This window comes from Perissodus microlepis, chromosome 20 (genome assembly GCF_051167445.1).
Source record: "Perissodus microlepis isolate ML-2025 ecotype Zambia chromosome 20, ASM5116744v1, whole genome shotgun sequence".
Taxonomy (NCBI): domain Eukaryota; kingdom Metazoa; phylum Chordata; class Actinopteri; order Cichliformes; family Cichlidae; genus Perissodus; species Perissodus microlepis.
Window position 1 is genome coordinate 33,114,317 of NC_140480.1, and position 20,733 is coordinate 33,135,049.

The 20,733-nt window shown below is 41.7% G+C and overlaps 2 protein-coding genes and 1 long non-coding RNA gene across 9 annotated transcripts in view; 2 read left to right on the plus strand and 1 right to left on the minus strand.

The window, feature by feature from the left end:
* Window positions 1–8,018, minus strand: part of ptpn18 (protein tyrosine phosphatase non-receptor type 18) — a 32,460-nt gene extending 24,442 nt beyond the window's left edge. For 2 of the 3 annotated variants that reach the window (XM_084917319.1, XM_084917318.1), the window contains exon 1: window positions 7,687–8,018. In XM_084917319.1, coding sequence (XP_084773445.1) covers window positions 7,687–7,758 — 72 coding nt within the window. In that variant the 5' untranslated portion in view covers window positions 7,759–8,018. Of the gene's footprint in view, window positions 1–2,600; window positions 2,722–7,686 lie in introns of all 3 variants that reach the window. The other variant, XM_084917320.1, reaches the window with a different exon arrangement.
* Window positions 1,650–2,328, plus strand: LOC146364990 (uncharacterized). The gene is made up of 2 exons (XR_014798914.1): window positions 1,650–1,771; window positions 1,882–2,328. It is a non-coding gene; the product is annotated as an uncharacterized LOC146364990 (long non-coding RNA).
* Window positions 8,019–9,294: 1,276 nt separating the features above from the next.
* Window positions 9,295–20,733, plus strand: part of gripap1 (GRIP1 associated protein 1) — a 45,689-nt gene continuing 34,250 nt past the window's right edge. For 3 of the 5 annotated variants that reach the window (XM_084916426.1, XM_084916427.1, XM_084916429.1), the window contains exons 1-12: window positions 9,295–9,432; window positions 10,847–10,913; window positions 12,282–12,343; window positions 12,518–12,544; window positions 13,268–13,375; window positions 13,465–13,630; window positions 14,795–14,961; window positions 15,286–15,325; window positions 17,074–17,240; window positions 20,006–20,053; window positions 20,189–20,220; window positions 20,575–20,622. In XM_084916426.1, coding sequence (XP_084772552.1) covers window positions 9,385–9,432; window positions 10,847–10,913; window positions 12,282–12,343; window positions 12,518–12,544; window positions 13,268–13,375; window positions 13,465–13,630; window positions 14,795–14,961; window positions 15,286–15,325; window positions 17,074–17,240; window positions 20,006–20,053; window positions 20,189–20,220; window positions 20,575–20,622 — 980 coding nt within the window. In that variant the 5' untranslated portion in view covers window positions 9,295–9,384. The remainder of the gene's footprint in view (window positions 9,433–10,846; window positions 10,914–12,281; window positions 12,344–12,517; window positions 12,545–13,267; window positions 13,376–13,464; window positions 13,631–14,794; window positions 14,962–15,285; window positions 15,326–17,073; window positions 17,241–20,005; window positions 20,054–20,188; window positions 20,221–20,574; window positions 20,623–20,733) is intronic. The other 2 variants (XM_084916428.1, XM_084916430.1) reach the window with 1 other exon arrangement.

Consider the following 20,733-nt stretch of genomic DNA (forward strand, 5'->3'; position numbering starts at 1 on the left):
CTTTGCACACATGACAATAAACGCTTTGAATCTTAAATGTTTGGAAAAGCAGCCTCAGATTGAATCATTTGAATTTTATTTACCATTTAAATAAAGTCCTTCTTGGGGATACTTGGGGTACATGTCAGTTTCACAGTCAAACTAAATTGTAAACATGTTTTAATTAGTTTCATTAGTATAACCTACACCGGTGGGACAAACAAGCATTTATTTAAATCCATTTAAATTCTGAAGCAGACATGGACCAATCTGACTGCAGGCGTTTTACCTCAAGTGACCACATCTTTAACTGTCCTGTGAAAAATCAAGCCTCGCTGCCTCAATGGAAAATAAGAGGCTCAGTAGCAGCAAGGTTCAGCATACGAGCACCTCTGCAAAAGCAGACGCTTTGGCAGTTTGCTGGCCCGGAGCATTCAGCTGTGTTAATGACACGATGACGCTAATCAGAAAAAGACTGAACAAAGGAGGGCTCCTAGCACGATGCCTCTTATCTCTCAAAAGAACATGGCAGTAAAGTATAAGCTTGATTTAGACTTTTGCAGGAAATCTAGTTCCAAACTTACAGTTCAACCAGAAACCTCTCAACCCTAGATCGCAACTTTCCCCTCCGTCTTTGCGGGCTGCGTCCACCTGACGCACAATGACATCAGATTATGTGAAAGGTTGTGGCGTAAGATGAAAAAGGGGTTTCTGATTATGTTGTAAGTTACTCATTTGCTACAGAAATCTACATGATGGATTAGGTTTGCAAAGTAACATCTCAACAAACCACAAGTCTTCTGGGAGAATGTCCTGTGGACAGACGAGACCAAAGTGGAGATTTCTGGCTGTCATGCAAAATGCCACAAACACAGCGTATCGACACAAACACCTCGGACCAGCTGTTGACCACAGCAGTAGATGGGTGATTTGGTTTAGTTTGGCAGCCACAGGATTCTCGGCACCCTGCAGTCATCGACCTTGAACTCCTCTCTATGTTTCGGATAATTTCAGTGATAAAAGTGAGGACTTTTGTCTAATTGCTAAAACTTTGGGTTACTTAGCTGTGCTCGGACAATGATCCTGAGGTCAGCTGCAAATCTCTACGTCCAGACCTCGACATGATTGAAAGGCTGTGGGTGGGACCTTCAGACACCTGTGCATAAACGGGTCTCAGGTTCCCCACAACGATATGAAAGACTAACGATAACTTATGTATTGTGAAAATTATTTTTCACATGATGTCATTTTGCATAGTTTATATAATTTATTGCTTTATTGTAGGTGTTTCTGCATGTTTATCGTTTATGGCTTCCTACCTTTAAATAATAATGAGAGCAAACAGTGACGTCACAGTTGCTTCAGCCTTTTATATACAGGTCACGGACCCGGTTCCGGGGACTCTGTGTCCGTGAGCAGTGTGGATTATTATTATTATTATTATTATTATTATTATTATTATTAGTAACTGTCCCCGAGACAGTTAAAATAAAGTTGTTTATTTCATGTTTCTGTGATAGATTCATGCTTAATTTAGTTCATTTATTTATAAGATAAAAGTGTAACATTGATTAAAAAACATGTCTAAAATATGTGATTACAAAATATGGGTTTGTTAAATATGTAAAGTGCTGTAATGTTTGTATGAGGTAGAGTTTGTAATGGTCACATGACCAGGTTTGGTTGAGAGCACAACCATGGCACGGTGGAGCTTGCATGGATACATGGCTACAGATGCATCTACAGCCTCAACGTTAATGTCATTCTGCATGTGCTCCAAGAGGCGCACACGGTAATGTTTCATTTATATGGTTTGTATAATGTTGCATACGTGTTCTAAACTGGTAATACCGTCTTCTGCACGATGCTGTCATGTCTGTGTTCCACTTATTGTATGTGTAGGTAGGGTGTGTGTGTGTATATGTGTGTGTCTGCGGGTGTAGCTGTAGGATGGATGACAGGCACCTGCAGGCCTGATGGGTGTGGCCCTGATGGAGGACTGGCCACACACCTGCTGCTGATCAGGGCTCGTCGGGGGAGCTATTAAGTGTGTGTTGGAGCTCCCACCGACGCGGGATCATTGAGTTACACTCCAAGTTAGTGTGTGTCTAGTGTCGAGTCGTGTATGCCCGCGGGAGTTGTGTTTGACGGCTGCCTCTGTTGTTTCCTTGCAGGAAGAGCGTGGAGCAGAAGAAGACAGCACGCACGGGGTGTGCGGTAACACGGGAGCGGAGAGCACGAGCACAGACGTTTGAGTGAGACGCGACACGGGAGTCTAGGGAGCTACGGGGATTTATTGTGTACTGGTTATTTACTGCACTGTAAATAAACGCACTGCTTATATTCAGAGCTCCGCGCCTGGGTCCTCCTTTTCCTCACATCCCCACGTTTGGCCATCGGCAACCGTGACAGGCTGTGGTCTTACATTGTCTTCAAGTGTTGAAACAAGCAATCTGACTAATAAGGATAATAATCATGTAGTTATGTTGAACTGCAGTGAAACAGAAGTGCAAAGGCACCACAAACGGGTCCCTGTTCCACTCGTTCCAAATCTCACTTGTTGCCTTATTAAACCTTGTATCGACATGTCCTGCACCAGTAAGCAAACACCACACACTTACTGTAATCTAAAGCTGAGACCAGTGTGAGGAACAGTGGTGTGTCCTTCAGCACTTTCACTGGATGAGTCATTTCAGGAACAACAACAAGGAAGCTGCTGTGGCGGGTTAATCATAAACCAACCTGAGGGACAGAATGAGGAAGCAGGATTATTGACTAACCAACTTCTGCTGCCACACAGGAACAAAAAAACAACCTGGCAGCTCACCTTAAAACAGCCAGAAAAAAGCTCAAGAAATGCAAAGCAGCCTCTGTGTGCACGGCTAAAACAAGGGTGTGTCTCTGTCAAATTAGAAAGTCCCTCAGGGTTTTATATGCTCCGACAGGTTTTTAGAGCAGGAAATTAAAATCTTGTAATGCGTGAAAAATAGTGGGCTACTCAGCATTTCAAATGAGCTCGAGGCTTTTTGTCACGTGAAGGTGGTTTTATTTTAGAAGCAGGTTGTTTTCAGTTTGATGCTGAAACCAAAAAAGGCTGCTGCCGTAGCCAAACTGAAACTCAGGACATTTCCTCTCCGTTTCGACCTGATTAGCTCCCTTCAAATAAACAACAAGTTCTCTCCTTTTTCCAGAGAAATCTTGGCGATGTTTTCAATCATAGTGTTTGGGAGTCGCTCCAAATCACAGGAAGTTTGGGAAAACCAGGTCTTATTAACATGATGTTTCCTGAACAGCTCAAGGAGACATTCTTAATAAAAAGATATTGAAGTGATGATGTTTTAAAGCCACATGGTTATGCACATAGACCGTATATAAAAGATGGACAGTGTCATCATGGCAACCACGTTGAGACTGTACCTTTCTTAGTGTTTTGAAACCAGATGTAACAAGTCTGGCAACATGTCTCAAATGTGCAGTTTGAACTCCTGTGAGTCAGCCTTCTTCTGGTTGGTTGCCCCTCTCAACAGAAGTTGTGAACTACAGGTGGGTGGAGCTTCTGTGTCTGAAGTGGAATTTATAGTCCAGCAAATATCCATCTGCATACATGTTTCGGTTCCGAGAGGGGGTTCACACACCAGAGTTGCACTCCTGTGCAGTCCTTCAAGATCTTGACTGCGTGTTGCTAGAAACAGATGATGTATGCGTCTGCCGAATGCTAATTGGTTAACACGTAGTCCAGAATAGGGCGTAGAGCAACAGAAGTTCACCGAGAACGTGCAAAAAGCACAGACAGTAGCTTCAGTGGACACTTTTCATTGTTTTTAAAACACCCGTTTTCACTTCAGCTTCTTTGTTTTCAGCACAAGCAAGAGTGAGCGGTTGTAGCACAGACTTTGTACAGCGCCTCCATCTGGCAGCTGAGCCCTCTGCAGACAGACAGGCCCGATCCCGGACTGGAGTAGACGTGTTGATCATGTTAAAGTCTGATAGATGATGTTTGCACTGCTCTGTTCTGATTAAAGAACCAACACATTTGTCTAGTCGGATGTGTCGTCATGCTCGCTGGAGCACTCGGTGCATCCCACTTCTCTTTCTCTTTGGGGTAAAGATTATTTCTGGTGTTCTGTGGATGAGTATTACACACTGTTCTATGAAAAGTGTTTTTTTTTTTTTCGGTGAAAGAAAAATCAGAAGAAATGAATCAACATTTCTTAGAATCAAAAGACAGTTTTTTCCCTTCTTTTTTTGGGACATGTTAAGATTATAATGAGGCACGGAGGATGCTGCTTTGGAGACTCAGCTGCGTTACTGCTCTTATATTCACCCTGTGAGCCTTGCTCACATACTTGGAAAATGGCTTTGTAAGAATCACTCAGCCTTGCAATATGATAATTTAACGTGTCACTCAAACACAGCAGTCTTGGTTACTAGAGTGAAGCAGATATCGTCATTTAATCTTAAATGATTTTAATTGTCATTGAGAGCATGCTCACCTCATTTAATGCTATATTACATGAAAAACACTTTTTTTCTTCATAAAAAGACTGTAGTCTGTATAGACGTGTGTAAATTGTAGCTTCATGTTTTCTGCTGCTGTCATTTAATCACACGAAAGACAAAAATAGCATCATTAAATGTCATTATCCAAAATAAAACCACACAAATTTGAGACAAATAACAGGTTTACCTACAAAAGCTACAAAAACAGAAACCTAGGCTAAGCTAAATTTATGTCACAAAATAAGTCTTAGCTCATGTTGGATATTTTAAGAATATTGACCTAAAAATGAAACCAAGTTCTAAAATAGAAGGAAGACAAAATAAATTTGAACCAGTGTTTAGGTTTAATTACTGGTACTTCATCGCTAATATAAAGCTACAAAGGCACAAACAAAGGAAAACACCTAAACTTAATTTAAGTTTTCATTTTCACATGTTTGGTTTGAATAAAATTCCACAGTGTGATGGATTTTTATTGTAGTCCAAGGTTAGCTGTTCAGGAAATGAACATGAGTTCGTGTCATGGCCCCTGAAGAAAACACAGCAGCGTGCGTGCGTATGTTTTGTGGTGAATGGTTTCAGTGTAATGTTGACACTAAACTCTGCTTTTAGTAACTCCGCAGGTTGTTTCTGCTCATTTCTAACCTCACCGTGAGTTTAAATTAATCTTCTCTCAGAAATATGTGAGCAGAGCAGCAGCGGCAAAGTGACAGGCCTCTTAACCTGAACACAAATACGTTTTGTGCCCCAAAATAATTAATTTAGCAGCGCCATGTGAATTCACATCACTATTCACTCGATCCAATTACATAGGATGTAATGCCCGATCAGGCCATGTGACTCAGCCACGCACCGATTAAAAAGTAGCAGAAAAAAGGCCCTAAAAGGTGTGAACTGTACTCTGATATAAAGAGACAGGAAAACAATAGCAGGGTGACCATTTTAAATATTGGATTATGAAATATGCCGCACACCGATTAACCTAACATTAAACACGGTTTCAATAAAATTAAAGAAAATTAGCAGAAAGCTGCAGTTTCCTTGCAGCTCAGCAGGAACAGCTACACAATGTCACCATGCTTCATCGTTTCGACTAAGAGCTGTAATGTGTACTTAAATGTATGAAGATAAATAACACACATTTAGAGGACAACACCGTCCTGAATACAGGAGGATTGTTTGGATGTTCCTCTGACCAGTGAGCCTGAGAGCAGAGGACAGCATCAGTTTGATGTCAGGAACATCTCATCTTAATTAGCAAATACCGCGCTGCGCTGCAGACAAAGCAAAGGTGGAAATCTCTCAGCATTGATATTTCAGACACTCGTCTGCTGTTCCACCACAGAGGGACGTTGGGTTTGACATGTTAAATAATGTAAAACAGTTTGAGCAGTTTAAGGTCAGCGCTCACGCGACATACGTGACTTTCAGGCTGACCACAGCATTAAAGCATTTATAGTCCGAGTTATTGTACGTCCTGCTGGTGTAAAATAAATTAGCCAGTCCTCTCAAATAAAAGGCATTTCCTTCTTGTTTTATGTTATAAAATAAGGATTTAGTTTTAGTTTCACAGAGAAATAAGATGATAGATAGTTGGACAATGTCAACAGTTTGTTTTAGCAAAAACAGGCTTCCTTGTTTGATTCAACAGTAAAATGGAAAATTATCAGTTACCTGATATTTAAGTTTATAATTACACTGGATTTGTTTCTGGACATAAATTTTATGTGACTTTGAAGCTTCATTACACAACGTTTTTAAAGAGTCTCTTATCCAAGCAGCCACTTTGGAAAGACAACAGGATAAAGGACACTGTGCAGTGGGGTCGGGTTCATTCATGAACAGAGCACAAAGTGGACCCAGAAGATGCAGATGGAGGACAAGTTAAAATTTCTGAAAGCCACAAATGAGGGAATTTACTACAAACCCCCCCAAAAACAACGCCTTGATCCCCGAGTCTGACAAAAAGCCAAAGACTGACCAGCAGGTATATCGACACCTTGGCATCCACCTTTGTTGTAGCGTTCGTGTTGCATACCATCACAGGACCCTCGGCCGCATTACTGTGACAATGACCACGAACATTAGGTGGCACTTGATTGTAATGGAAAACTGGTCAGTCCAGCTCGCCCTGGCGAGTTGATCCAAGTAGGTAGTGATGGAAAAAAGAGGCTATACAAACTTGATGGAACAAACAGGGAAAACAGACAATGATGGAGACACAACTCTGGGAGACAGACATGGGGACGTGACCGGGGAGAGAGAAAGGGTAACGACACAGAAACAGGAGCGACTTCCACAGGAGACGCTGATGATTGAATTTATATGCAAACTGGCCACCTGCATAGAAATCTAGTTCCTGCAGCTTTTTCAGGAGCATGAGTGGATATTCTGTCAGTGTCTATCTGGCACATGATGATTTGGACCATCTACAGCTTTGCTGGTACCATTACCATAAGTGTGTCTGTTTGTATGATCATGGTAAAACATTAACCTGGAAACGCCTACAGAAGTGAGTCTCGTCTCTTTGTCATGTTCTGATAGCTCACAGTTGCTGTGGCTTTTGTGATCCAGTGGAAATTATTTTTAGTATTTTCTTGGCCTGAGTTTGACCTCTGAGGCTGAACATACACTTAATAACATACTAAAATTAAAAAGAGACGTCATTTTTGTTTTCACTCACTGTTCGGGTAAGGTACCAGTGTGACTCGGTTCAGATTAGAAAATAAGAGTATCCGCAGTCTGAAAACAACCTAACATGGTGTGCATGTTAGACTCGACCTATTTAGCTTTGCATGTTTTACACACACCAGCCTCACGTGACTGAGTTTATCTGATTATTGGCTGCACCTCATTTAATTAGGTGGGTCAGAGTTGAAACTAGAGGCAGGTTTTTCCAGGAAAGCACAGCACATAAAAGAAGTCATTGACAGAGATGAAAAGCAGCGAAGTTAAAGGTCCACAACATACAGAAGTTTGTGCATTGCGTATAAATGTGGCATATAGGAGAAAACCTAACCTCAAGCACGACCTCAGAGTTACTCAAGCTGTTCTCAATCGTTATCTGAACTTCACAGTGCGTTATTACTGCACTTTTATTTCTATAAATGCTTTTCTGACAAATAAGACGTTGGACTAGATTGTCAAGGATGTGAAAGCTCTCAAACTGGCTTTTCCATAAACTGAGGAATGAAAACAAACACTCACACTGTACTCCTGATCCACAGTCCTGGAATCGACTGTCTTCAGTCTGGACAGCAGCGAGGGCAGCAGCTCCATGTCGAGTCAAGTAGCACCCAACACCTGAGCCGAGCTCGTGCGCCTCACTGACTCTCCTCTCCTGGCTGCAGGCTGATCAGCCAAAACTGAAACTGAAATAAGCCTCTCTCTCTCTCTACCTCTTAGTTCTCTCTTTCCCTCTCTGTGTCTCAGTTCTGCCTCTGTCTGTCAGTTAATAATTTAACACCAGCTAATTGAGCCTCTCTCTCTCTCTCCCTGTCTGAACTGAAGAACAAGGAAGTATGTGGACAGTTTGAAAGAAATACAAAAACTTTATGACTGGTTACTTCACTGAATTTTAAAGCGTCGGTGTGTTACAGAAATATATTTCCTTCCTGAAGCACACAGCTAGTGAGTAATCTGGCACAGGCTGCATACCCATGTATGCAATCAGGCAACCTGTTTCACCTGTGTGTTCACCAGACAGCGTGCAGAGATAGATAATCTTGATAGAGAAGTGTTGACAGACGTGGAATTTGAAACCACTGCCTTGTCTGAAGCTGAAAGATATAGGCACGTGTTCAAAAACACTGAACTGTGATGGACACGTGATTAATTCTACTTTTTGCTGAACAGGCGTGGAAAGGTTACTAGATAGAGATCTAACTTATGTAGTTCAAAAGTTGAATAACCACTCTCACATAAATTGGAGGCAATCTTGTGTAGCTCTTTTCTGTTCTACCTGAACACACCTCATTCACACACACTCATATAAGCATTTTTCTTTTCCTGTCCTTAAGTGCTTTCTATCTAACAAGGATATTTGGCATGCCAGGGCTCAAACCACCAACCTTATGGCCTGCGCTACCTCCTGAGCTACAGCCCCTAAAAACACTAGAGGCAAAGACCACCAAATACACTGAGACACCTTGCAAGAAACAGGTTTGACTCCCTTTTACCTTCTTCAGTGAGTGCTGGAAACACTCCTCAACAATTTTGGTCCATATTAACATAATTAAATATGAATACATTAAAAGCCACATACACAACTAATTCCCATTACTCTGGATGTGATATTTTCTTTATTCATTTATTAATTCAGTAATGAAATGACCCTGGCTCACCATTGCACATCTATTACAGCTGTCCAAAACCTAGAATGACACCTTAACAGTGCTTGTTTTGCTCAGTATTCAAACAACAGCCTTAAGGAAACCCAGAGTTAATCTGTAATGAAGAACCTCAGAAAGTAAAGAACAGCACGTCCTCACATGTGAGAAGCTGGGAGCGAAAGGTTTTTAAATTTATTTACTGGAATTATTTTGTAAAAGCATCACTCATTTGGCCTTTGAATGTTAAACAAAAGTACGTAATCTAAAACAAAAGTTCGTATTTCGTTATCTCTCATGACATTTATATGGAAATATCTCCATATATTTAAATCTGACCTCTTAATATTCGCAGGTCTTGAGTAAATGTGATTTGAGTGATCGAGGTTTCTCTTAGGTTCTCGGAAACAGCATCAGAGTGAGCGCTCTGTTATGGCGGCTACTCTTTGTCAGCTGCTCGGTTCTCAGAAACTGCGTCAGAGTGAAACCTCCATCCTGTCTCTTCCTCTGTGTCAGCTGCTGCGTCTCCTCCTCCGCTAGCTTAGCCTGCTAGCTCGCAGCAGCAGGGAAGGTAAACATGGCTATGTCGCAGGCTCTGTCCGAGGAGGAGTTCCACCGGATGCAGGTGAGAAAAACTACGGCGATTGTTCTTTTGGTGTGTAGGTGTCAGTGTGGTGAAAAACACCTGTGCGGTGCAGCATCACTGCCAGGGGCGTTTGCCCAGTCTGCTAATCGTGAGCCGTTGCTAGGTGGGAGCGGTTAGAACGGCTAGCTCGGCTGACATTATTCATTTAACGTTGGCAGGAAGGTAACGGGCAGCCAGAGCTTTGACATGCCTCCGGGCGATATACTTAAGAAGGGGAGGAAGCAGACACAATGAGAGAGCTCAGTTCAACACTTAGCCTAGCTTACACCCCCCCTGTAAAGAAAAGCACAGCGTAGCATTTTTGGTGCTAACCGTTATTTCTATCTGACAGCGGGCTAACATGTTAGCATTCACGGGACTCTCGCCCTGCTGAGAGTCACGGGGTCCTAGGCAAGCTGCCGTGGGCTCCTCTGTATCGGAGACAGGGCCGGGAAGCGCAAACACCTGTTAACATACTAACCACTGACCTCCCCGACTACTTTAATAGGACTATATACTTAATAGAGTCGTTCTCTGTTGTTGCACGAGGTGTAAGAACAGGAATCTTGACTGTCTTCACACATGGTAAACAGCAGTAGGGAAGAGTTCAAATATATTTACCACAAAAAAGCCGTTAATACAGCTGTTATACTGTAGTAAACGCATTTTTTTATTTCTTTAAATGCAGCTGTAAGGCCCCTCTGGGACAGTAAGGTGGGTCCCCTCAGAACGTCATGCTGTTTATGAAATATTTAGGAAGAAAGATCTTTCTAAAAGATGGAGGTAGCCACTGCTGTCAGCAGCTGGTTTTGGACTTCTTGAACTGTCATTGTTGTGTTTTTTGGTGTCAGCAGTGAGTGTATTTAGGCAAGTGAATAGAGTGCTCTATAATGAGCATAAACAGCATTTTGGGTGGGTGTAGCTGCCATGATGTCACCCGTTGGTTTGCGAAGTCCTGCTACAAAGCTTCAAGATCAGGGTGTTTAATGTCACCCTCTTGAAACTGGATATCTGGGATGGATCCGACTACGAATCCACTTGTGTTAAGTGCTTCAGTTGAAGGCAGCTGGACTTCTTGGTTCATGAAGACATTTCATCTCTCATCTCAGGGGCATCTTCAGCTCTGAAACCTGATAGGGAGTCCCAGGTATTTAACTCTTTGGGGAGGGGTGGGACCACCTGTGCATCACCAGTGGTTATTTTGCCTCTTGCTGACATTCAGTGATCTCTGGTCACCATGCTGCTGCTTGTTACAGTAATCAGTTTATTTACATGTTAGATTTGTTTTTAAAAAGATGAATAAGCTCATCTTCAGTTGACCTACTGGCCAATCAAAAACACAACATGATTCATGCAGTTTCTAAGTAAAGCCGGTCATAAATTAATACTGGTGTGTGTGTGTGTGCTTGTGCAGGCCCAGCTGTTGGAGCTGCGGACGCAGAACTACCAGCTGTCTGATGATCTCAGGAAGAACACGGCAGGTAAAACCTTTCACTCTTTGTCCTTCTTGTTCCTGCTGTTTCATCTTATCAACACTTGAAATTACCACAAGAACACGAGAGGCTCTTTAAAGCAACAGAATTTTTAAAAACACGGATTAGAAGACCCACAGCATAAAACCAGTTTTCCTGCTCCACCTGAGCAGTTTTTGTCCAGGTGAAAGTTTTACTGAAATTAAAATTCTTTTTCAAGAGCGACCTTGCCAATGGGGCAGCAGACACTATAAGAGACATTAGAGGACAAGTGCAAATGTCACACAGTGCATGAGAGAGAACACAACATTGAGATTATATGAAATATAAAATAAAAGGTCAAGGTCAAAATGACTTCAAACTCATTTTGTTGCAAGTTTCAGAGAAACCACACTGACCAAGAAGCTTTTGTCTCAGGGTTTACAAGTGACTGATGCAAACTGTTAACTGTGGGGCGGTTTACGACCGTTTCAGGTCCGTCTGCATATTATTCCAGGATTACAGGACCAGATAGATGAATCTTTGTTTGTGTAGAAAGGGCTGGGATTAGCTGGATTTTAAAAAGTCATAAAATAAACATGTGTAGTTGGAAACACTGTAAGGATTTTGGTGTAGTTAACTTGGAGCCGTCCTGTGTAAAATGAATCTGTGCCTTGAGTAACAGGCCCTCAAGAGTGCACAGATCTGGGTCAAAAACTTCTGGCCTTATTTTGCCAGCATTTTTAAGCCCTCATAGGTCCATGAGTACAAGGATATCCACAAATTTCAGAGTTAAAAGACACATTTACATGGCTGGACAAAAAAAAGATAGCATATGTAGGTAGAAAGGTCTTCTTTCTACCTACATTTTGATATCAGGCTCATCTCTAGCCACAATTCCTTCTAGGTCGTAATCATTCTGTAATATAGTCATGGTATGAAGGTAAAATTTCCATGGCTTTGTTAAATACACGGAGGGGCTCAGGTGGGAAGTATTTTAAGTGGAATGGTCCAATAATCATAGTGATGGTATTTTTATTTCTGTCCCACTTTTTAAAATGTACATATTCACACAAAATAAATTGCACACAGATAAGTGTGTACATATCACAGCGTAGCCTGCAGGAAAGCAAGCAGGGTCCTTCACTAGAATAAAATAACACAACATGAGACGGTCTACGAAAACGCAAACCTACAGGAGGGAATCTACCCCCAGCCCCCTGACATTCACGGATACAAGCAGGCTTTAAATGCAGTCGATGTACAGACTCCACTTCAACTAACGAACATGAAATCATTCATCGGATAAATATTTGATTGGCCCATGTTAGCAGTAAAACTTTAATGAAGAGGAAACGTGTGTTTTCTATAATTAAATGTCGTCCTGGTGCATTTCAGAGCTGAATGCCGTCCGTCAGAAGAATGTGGTTTTGGAAAGAGATTTTGTCAAAACACAGAAGGTAACGAACACTTTATTACTATGTAGTTGTTTTTGTAGATGAGTGATTGGAAAAAAATAACCTGCTGACCTGAATTTGGGGGTTTATTTTCTAACAAAGCTGAGCGAAGAGTTTTCCTCATCTCTTCCTGTTGTTGATTTACATTAAATGTTTTTCTGCTTTTCTTCTTTTCAGGCCTTGAATAAGAGTAAGAAAGCTCAGGTAAGCTGTTGTTTGATGATAATTGTTACCTCAGTGAATTTCTAGTGTAAACATTTTTCAATTATGTCATTTTAATTGTTCCTTATTTTGTCATTGTTAATTCTTTATGGCTTCCTTATTATGCTAACACAATCACCAATAATCTGCTAATTGGAGGTTATTTCTGTAACTGAGACAAACTGCAGTGCAAACATCGCATCTTCTTGTACCGTCACATCCCAGGAGCAGTTTAAGCTCTGCTTCTCTGGTGACAGTTGTAATGTTTAAAGGTCATTCAGGCAATAGGTGAACTGGAAGTGCATCAGAAAAATAAGAGTTTAGTTTTTGGCCGTGTGTCATTTCTCTGTTCTGAAGAAAACCTGAAGTACGACTGAACTGTGGTTTTAAAGTTTGTGTTTATTCTCACCTGGTGCTGATGTCTTCTCTATTTTTGGCACTGTAGTGTTTTCACTGAAAATGTTAATTCACTCTGACTGCAACATGTTCCACTAGGTTTCTGTCGCATTGTTTGGCACAGAAACTCAATCACCCGACACTGTTTGGATGGTTTAGTTGCAAAGAAATGACAGAGATATAACAATATGTCAAAATACTACTATCTTATTTGTCCACGAAAGTTTGGTCAGTCTGTCTGTGTGAGTGATCTCAGTAGGAGTTTCTGTAACCTGTAGTCAGCTTTTTATTCTGAATGTATTATTTTGTGTGTTATTTCTCTGTGTGTAGGAGGTGGATGCTTTGCTGAGTGAGAATGAGATGCTTCAGGGGAAACTCCACAGTCAGGAGGAAGATTTCAGACTACAGAACAGCACACTGATGGCTGAACTCTCCAAGGTGAGTCTGAGTGTTTGTGTGTAGTTCAGGCACTGTAGAAGCTTCATATCATTATTGTGATCTTAACATTATAACATTTATTTTTCCAGCTGTGTACACAGATCGAGCAGCTGGAGCAGGAGAATCAGTGCCTGAAGAAGGAAGGAGGAGCAGCCTCTGCATCCAGCCCCCCACCTAACCCCGCATCCAGCCCCGTGGATGGAGAACTGCTCCGCCTCCAAGCAGAAAACTCCACCCTCCAGAAGAAAATGAAGGGTGAGGTGACATCTCTGCAGTTTTAGAGGCTCATATTTTAATATTTTTGTCACATAAAAATCGTCCTGAAGGTGTGTAGAGCCAAAGACAAGTAAAGGAAAAATATCACGATCTGACAGTTTATCTTCAGGTGTCGAGCTGATATTCGCCCACCTGTGTTCTCTCTCTCTCTTCCTGCATCAGCAGCAGTGTATTTAAAGACTTTGACACGCAGTAAGCAGTGTTGGGGGTGGATAGAGCTCCTTTAACTCCCCACAGCGTCGTATTCTGTGCAGTTCAGGAGACAGACAGAGGCTACTGTTGTTTTTCTACATATAAGTATTAATTTTCACAGGTTTAGAATTCATCATTTAAAAAAATGTAATCATAAACCTTCCTGACACATTACAATATAAACTCAACTCTTCGTCCACCGAAGGCCTTTATCATAAAACATTTGCTGACATATGCAAACATTAGTCATTTTCGTCTGTTGCCCTCAGTTTTAACTGACCAGTGATTTTTGAGGAAATTAGGTAATTTTGAAAGGAGAAGTGTTGTATGAAACAAAACCCCAAACAGGACTCAGAGAAGGATGCTAGAAACTAGACTGATGAGACGAGCTTGTATAAATCTGTACGGATGGAGAAACAGCACATGTGTTAGCAGTGTGTGTAATTAGCTGGGTGTACTGATGACTGAAGGTATGGACAAAAACATTGTCATCATACTCATAAATTCTTAATGTTCTCACTGTGAGAGTTAACTTGTGTGTGTTGGGGAACGTTGTCGGTACGTGGGTGTGATTTTTAGATGCTCTTTATTTAGATTGAAGTTTAGGTAGAAGCTCTTATTGGCCAGACAGACATCATTTACTGATCTGGTTGATCACAGCATGTTTGCAACATCAGGCATTCACGGTTGACCTCGTTCACATACGGTGACAAATAATTTGTGACAAATGGACAGATGAACAAGTAAAGTCGGTTTAGAGTTTAACTTGTGCCTGGTTATTTATTTCCCTTTTTAAAGGTTTTAATACATTTTCATGTAAAAAGTTATGAAGCTAACCTGGGCGCAGTGACCGCCGGGCTTGTAGTACAGCTGTGGAAACCTTGTGATTCCTGTTAGTCCTTCATGAAATGAATGACTGAATGAATGATGTGAGCTGCAATTCTCCTCCAGCCCTGCAGGAGCGCTTCGACAAGGAGCTGCAGAGACAGGCGTCCGTTCAGGGCACCCAGAGTGCGACCACAGAGACTGACGGATCAGCAGGTACCAATGGAGTCTCTGATGTCACAGGGACAGGGGAGGAGTCATTGCCAGGAGGATCCAATGAGAGACTGGAACAGGTGATTGGAAGTCAAAGACACAGCCGATGCAGCATGTTTGTGATATTTTCAGCCATCGAAGATGATGCGTTCAGATTAAATATATTCTTTGACCAAAAATCCAAAATCCTCAAATATTAAGTTTACAGTTTAGTTATGATGAAGAAGGTGCTTTAATCTTTTTAAGTTGAAATCTTGTTTCAACTTTAGTGCGAGTCACCTGATGTAGTGCTGCTGGACTAGAGTTTACTGAGTGCTTCTAATATTTTGTCCCGTCACGTGTGCACATGTTATAGTACACTATACTGTAATCAGTATGTTTTTTTTCCCTTGTCTGTTTTTCAGGCGGAGCCTGAGCCGCGGCAGACGGAGAAACAGCTACACGGTGAGTTTACAGTTCGCTCTTTTGCTCACACAGTGTTTCCACTCAGAGGAATAACTCCTGTTCTTTCATGTGGTAATTAGTAACTTCCTGAAGAATAGCATTTAAAATATATGCTGTTTATTACATAATTAAAGACTAAAGTATTGAAATGGTGTCTGTCTCACTGTAAGTACTTTTATTGCCCTAAAAAAATTACCATGACGTACTTAAAGCTCAATGAACCGTATGAGCTTCACATGCAGAGACAGGATTTATCCTCCACAGTGGGTTACACTGAGCTTTGCTTTCTGCCTCCACTTAACATAAACCTCGAAACATAAACACTGGATTTTGATGTCAAATGGAGTTTTGAGTTAAAGAGAGAATTTTCTGATGGTATTCAGGGTTTTTCTTGCAGTTGGCAGCCCCTGTGCAACAGGACCTTAATCTGTTTTACTGAACGTTCTAATTGTTGGAGCCTCTCAGCTTTGAGCACACTGGCTCTAAAAACACTTGATTGAGTGTTTTTTCCCTGTCTTGGTAGTAATGAAGGTGCCTGAACAGCAGTGTGATTCGCTGATGTATCTTTGAAGCAGCAGTGAGCTCTGAGTTGATAGATTTGGTTCTTATTTTCTATCTGGGGGTTTGTTGACAAGAAGAATAATGCTGAATATCACAAGGTTTTAGGTGTAACATGTGGGCTTTAGCGTTTGAGCTATCTTTATTTATGTGCTCATTACCACATTACATGCAAACTAACTGTATCAACATGCTGCACGAAGATGATCAAAATGGGTTTTATTTTGTGTGTGAATGGAAATGGCAGCTCAGACTTTAATAAGGTCATCTTCGTGCAGCGAGCTTTATAAACCGATTTACACCTGAAGCCAGCAGCTGAAAGGAAAACAGTCTAAAACCTGATCGCCACGCTGGTCTGAAGAAAAGCTTTAATCTGTCAAGCTTACAAACGCACGCTGTGTTTTAACAGCCGTCTTTTAGTTTGAATTTTGGGCTTCTGTAAGGTGAACCCACAGCTGGCTTTATAGGTGCAGAGCAGCTAGCTGGCTCAGGGCAGACACACACTACAAGCTGAAGCAGGGAAAAACAACGAAATCTGTTAGGAAGCCGCAGATTAATTAGGCTTTAATGTGGATATAACAGCTGAGGCTGCTTGAGCAGGTATTCCCTGTTAGAGCTGCAGAGCCAAATTCATTTCCACCTGTTATAAATAAAATCTTTGTTTTTGGCAGTCACTCCTGCAGTCTCTGCACTTTATGGTGACGCTCAGAGAATTTCTTGTAATATGAACAAGTGATTATTAATTTCAATACATAATTAGTGTGAGACAATCATACTGAAAATGGTAAAAAATAGCTGTATTTTGCAGCAGCCTGTGAGTCAAAGTTACCACTGGTTATTTTTCTGGTAACATATAAGTGAAGTGAAGAAATGTTGCGCTGCTGTTCTCTGTTTTGATCAATGTTGGATGACGCCGCCTCTCTACAAACAAATGGACCTGAAAGTGAAAACCTGCAGAGTTCATATAAGCATGCTGTCAGTGAACGCAAACTCACAAGATGCAGCAGTTGATGTTTGACTTTGCAGCTCACCCGGAAAATCCTGGGCTCCGACTCTGTCTGCCTCCTCCAGAGATTAAAAACAAAACAAAAGAAAAACCCAACCTCTCAGACGGCGTGTAAAGTGAGGAGCTGGTGTAGTGTGTGTCTGGCCTAACGGACTGCCCCTGCTGTGTGCGGCGCCCCCTTTAGGCCTGTCAGAGAAGAGCGTAGAGAAGATTGTAGCTAAGCAGGCAGCGCTAGGCTGGTCGGCTGCTCTCTGTCCAATAACTCACTGCTTTGGACCAGAGCTGGAGATGGCCCTGAACACCGAGCAGGAGGAGAAGAGGCTGCTGAAGGAGCAGATCCACACCCTGGAGGTACAGATGCACACAACAAACTCACAAAACACATTTGCACTCACATATATCAGAGTAAGTTCTACTCGAGTACTTCCTTTATATATTTACTTCACTAAAAGTCTAAAGTGATAAAAAACTTTCCCCAGAGTGAAAAAAATTGCAACTAAATCTACTTAAAATGAACTGTTTTACTCTGTAAAATCTAAATGAGCAAACCAAAGTCAGGTCATAATTTCCTGTTTTATTGTCCAATGTTTGTGTAGGACATGTGCAGAAGTATAACTCAGCGTTAGTTCACCTTCACTTGTGTTTCTTCTAAGAAGTACATGGATGCTTACACGAGGAGGCTGCTCCAACACTGCGGGCTCGATTAGTACACTGGATCATGTTTACCAGAAATAACTTTGAAGTAACAATCAATAATTATTGTTCGATAATACCATAGCAAGCTAATTTTAGGTAGCATCCCACACTGAGCCAAACAAACATGTTTTTGATGGATTTAGCTGAGAGTGAACTCCTGAAATTTCTCCTCCTGAGTTTTTGGCTTTGAAACAACACAAAAATATGACGTCTCAGTCTGTGGACATCTGCTACTGGACTCCATAAGCTCCACATGTGGACTGGTTCAGTATTTTCTCTGGTTCTGCAATCTCAAATGAGAATATTCACAGATGAACGTGTTGACGTATTGTACCGAACGTATCGTATTTCCAGGCCGATCACAGCAGATCATCGGATCAAATTTTAAAATTGATTCCATTCTGCAGTAAACACAGGAATAACGTTTAAATATTAGACAACATAAAATATTACAGTAACATCTACTTCTTTTTCATACTGCTTCTTTGTGGTGTAATGTTGCTCGATCTGTTGTGTAATTAACTTCCACTTATCCAAAAAGCCCAAAGAATAAAAAAGTCTAAATGTTGGCAGATGAAACGGCTGTATGTCGTGAGTGAGAGAGGAAACTAATTAATTCATGACAGGAACATAAACGGCAGATGGAGAGCAGCGGTGAAATGTCAGCGTGACTAACGGACGACTGTGTCCTTTCCTCAGCGTTCACCCGCTGATGATAACCCACTGAGGCTTTTTATGGGAAACATGCCTGAAGATGATTGTGATTTCTTGACCTTTAAATTGGTTGAACATTACAGGTTTGACAAATGAGTACTAAGGAGGAGGGGACAAAACATCTCGAGTGGTAAATGGTCTGTATTTGTATAGCGCTTTTACTTGGTCCTAAGGACCCCAAAGCGCTTTACACTATACACAGTCATCCACACATTCACACACTGGTGATGGCAGCTACAGTGTAGCCACAGCCACCATGGGGCGCACTGACAGAGGCGAGGCTGCCGGACACTGGCGCCACCGGGCCTTCTGACCACCACCAGTAGGCAACGGGTGAAGTGTCTTGCCCAAGGACACAACGACCGAGACTGTCGGAGCCGGGGCTCGAACCGGCAAGCTTCCGATTACAAGACGAACGCCCAACTCTTGAGCCACGATCAAGAGTGTTCGTGCTGTAAACCAAAACAGCTAAAACGCTGTGTGCTGCCCCTGTTTGAGTCCAGCTTTTCACCCAGATGCTTGAAAGTATTTAAACAGAAGAGTTACAGTGTGCATTTCAAATCAGCCAGCAGGCACAGCTGACAATTTGAGCCAAAGTCACAAGTCTGCTGTTAACGTGTCATTAAATTAGGTTTCTGTTTTTACTTTTTGATTTTGAAAACTGCTGCTAGCTCTGTCAGGGTCACCCACACTAGAAATGATTTTTGTTTGGTGGATGATGACTGTGTGATTGATACGTGAACCCTGAGCTTGGACACAAGGCTGCACTTCTCATAGCCTTTGTTTCCACATCATATAAACACGTTTCTGCTGCCACAGCTCAGCTAGATTTTCTTTTTTGTTGGATTTCCAAACATGTAGCTTTGTTTGGACTGTTTGACTTGTTTTGCTCTTTTTTTTTTCTTCCAAAAGTGTTGGTGTCGAGTTCATCAGCATGTCATCGTCATGCTGCTTTCCTATTGGTTGTTCAGTCGTAGCGCATCGTGGTAGAAGTGCGTTATGAGATGTTCTGATTAAATCTCTGACACTCTCCTGATTTTTCACACATTATATCACCACAGATCTTTCATGATTCCAGATTCTCACTGTTTATATTCAGCTTAAAGGTTTCGATAACAGAAGGATCTGTTGGTCACATGACACCTGTCAAAATCCACTTTCATCGCCCAAATGTGATTTAAGATTACTTTAATATGTGAACTGTATTTCTTTTGGAAAATCATTTGTGAATATTTGCTGCAGGGTTATCTGTTTAACCAGAGTTATTAAAGTTTTAAACCTGGGCCTTATTTTCATATCACCTTGATGGTAAAATTGTTAATGGGAGCAAATGAATCTGAAAGAGCTGCACGTAATCCCAAAAGGCTCAAAGGTTTTTGGAAAAACTTATCGTGATGCTGCAAACTGAGTTTCTTTGTGTTCGGACTTCCAAGAACCAAAACTCTGACTGCAGTTACCGTCTTTGGTCTAGGAACAGACGAGACATCCATTCAGAGGAGCAATAAGTTCACTTTGATTAATAAAAGTTAAGGAAATGTAATTCAGAGCAATACTTTTTCGACTCTTTGGACATTAGCCTGCACCGGTGTACTTAATAAAGTGAGGAGGATCTATAAAGTGAGCACTGAGCATGCTGTGAGTGTAGGAAGAAAACTCTCTGTCTCTCTCCTCAGTTGACTGAACGTTTGCTTTCTGTCTGCCTCCAGGTGTCCAAACAGGCTGAAATCACCAAACTGCAGGAAGAAATAACAAAGGTAAATCTTCTCAGGGCTGACAACACACAACCACTGTGTAATAGAGATTTATTTTGCAGTAACTATGCCAGTGAGCTGATATTGGCTATTAAAGGTGCAGCTTTTTAATGCTGTTTCCATCTCTTTGTCCTGCAGCTGTCTGACAAGCTAAAGAAGAAGCAGGAGAGGTGAGATGACCTAAGCGCAGTCACATTCACAGCTTCTTGACACACAGTTATCGGCCAGTAATGTAGCAGCAGTGCTGTATAAACTGCTTCAGGCGTGGCTCAGTTCACTTAACCTTCACAGCAGCCATCAGCTTCAGGAGCTGGATATTGTAGGTAGAACACCCTGCAGTACTAGAGAGAGAGAACCCCAGCCAAGTAAGAAATGAATAAGGATCGTCTTAAACTGTGAATCAAAGGTACTTGAGTAGAGGTGAAGATTTAAAAAATATATATCCCGGTCTGGAAACAGATTCACCATAATGTTAATCTGTTCTGGGCAACTAAACTAAAGCTTATGTTTTTGTTCTCCTGCAGTTTCCAGCGTCTGCAGACAGAAAAGGAGGCTCTGTACAACGACAGCAGGTCAGGACTGCCGTCACCCCGCTGCTCTTACTCCCACTAGTGTATTGACGGCTCTAATGTCCACGGTTCAGGCTGTGTGCTTTTTTTTTTTTTTCCCCTTTAAATGCGCTG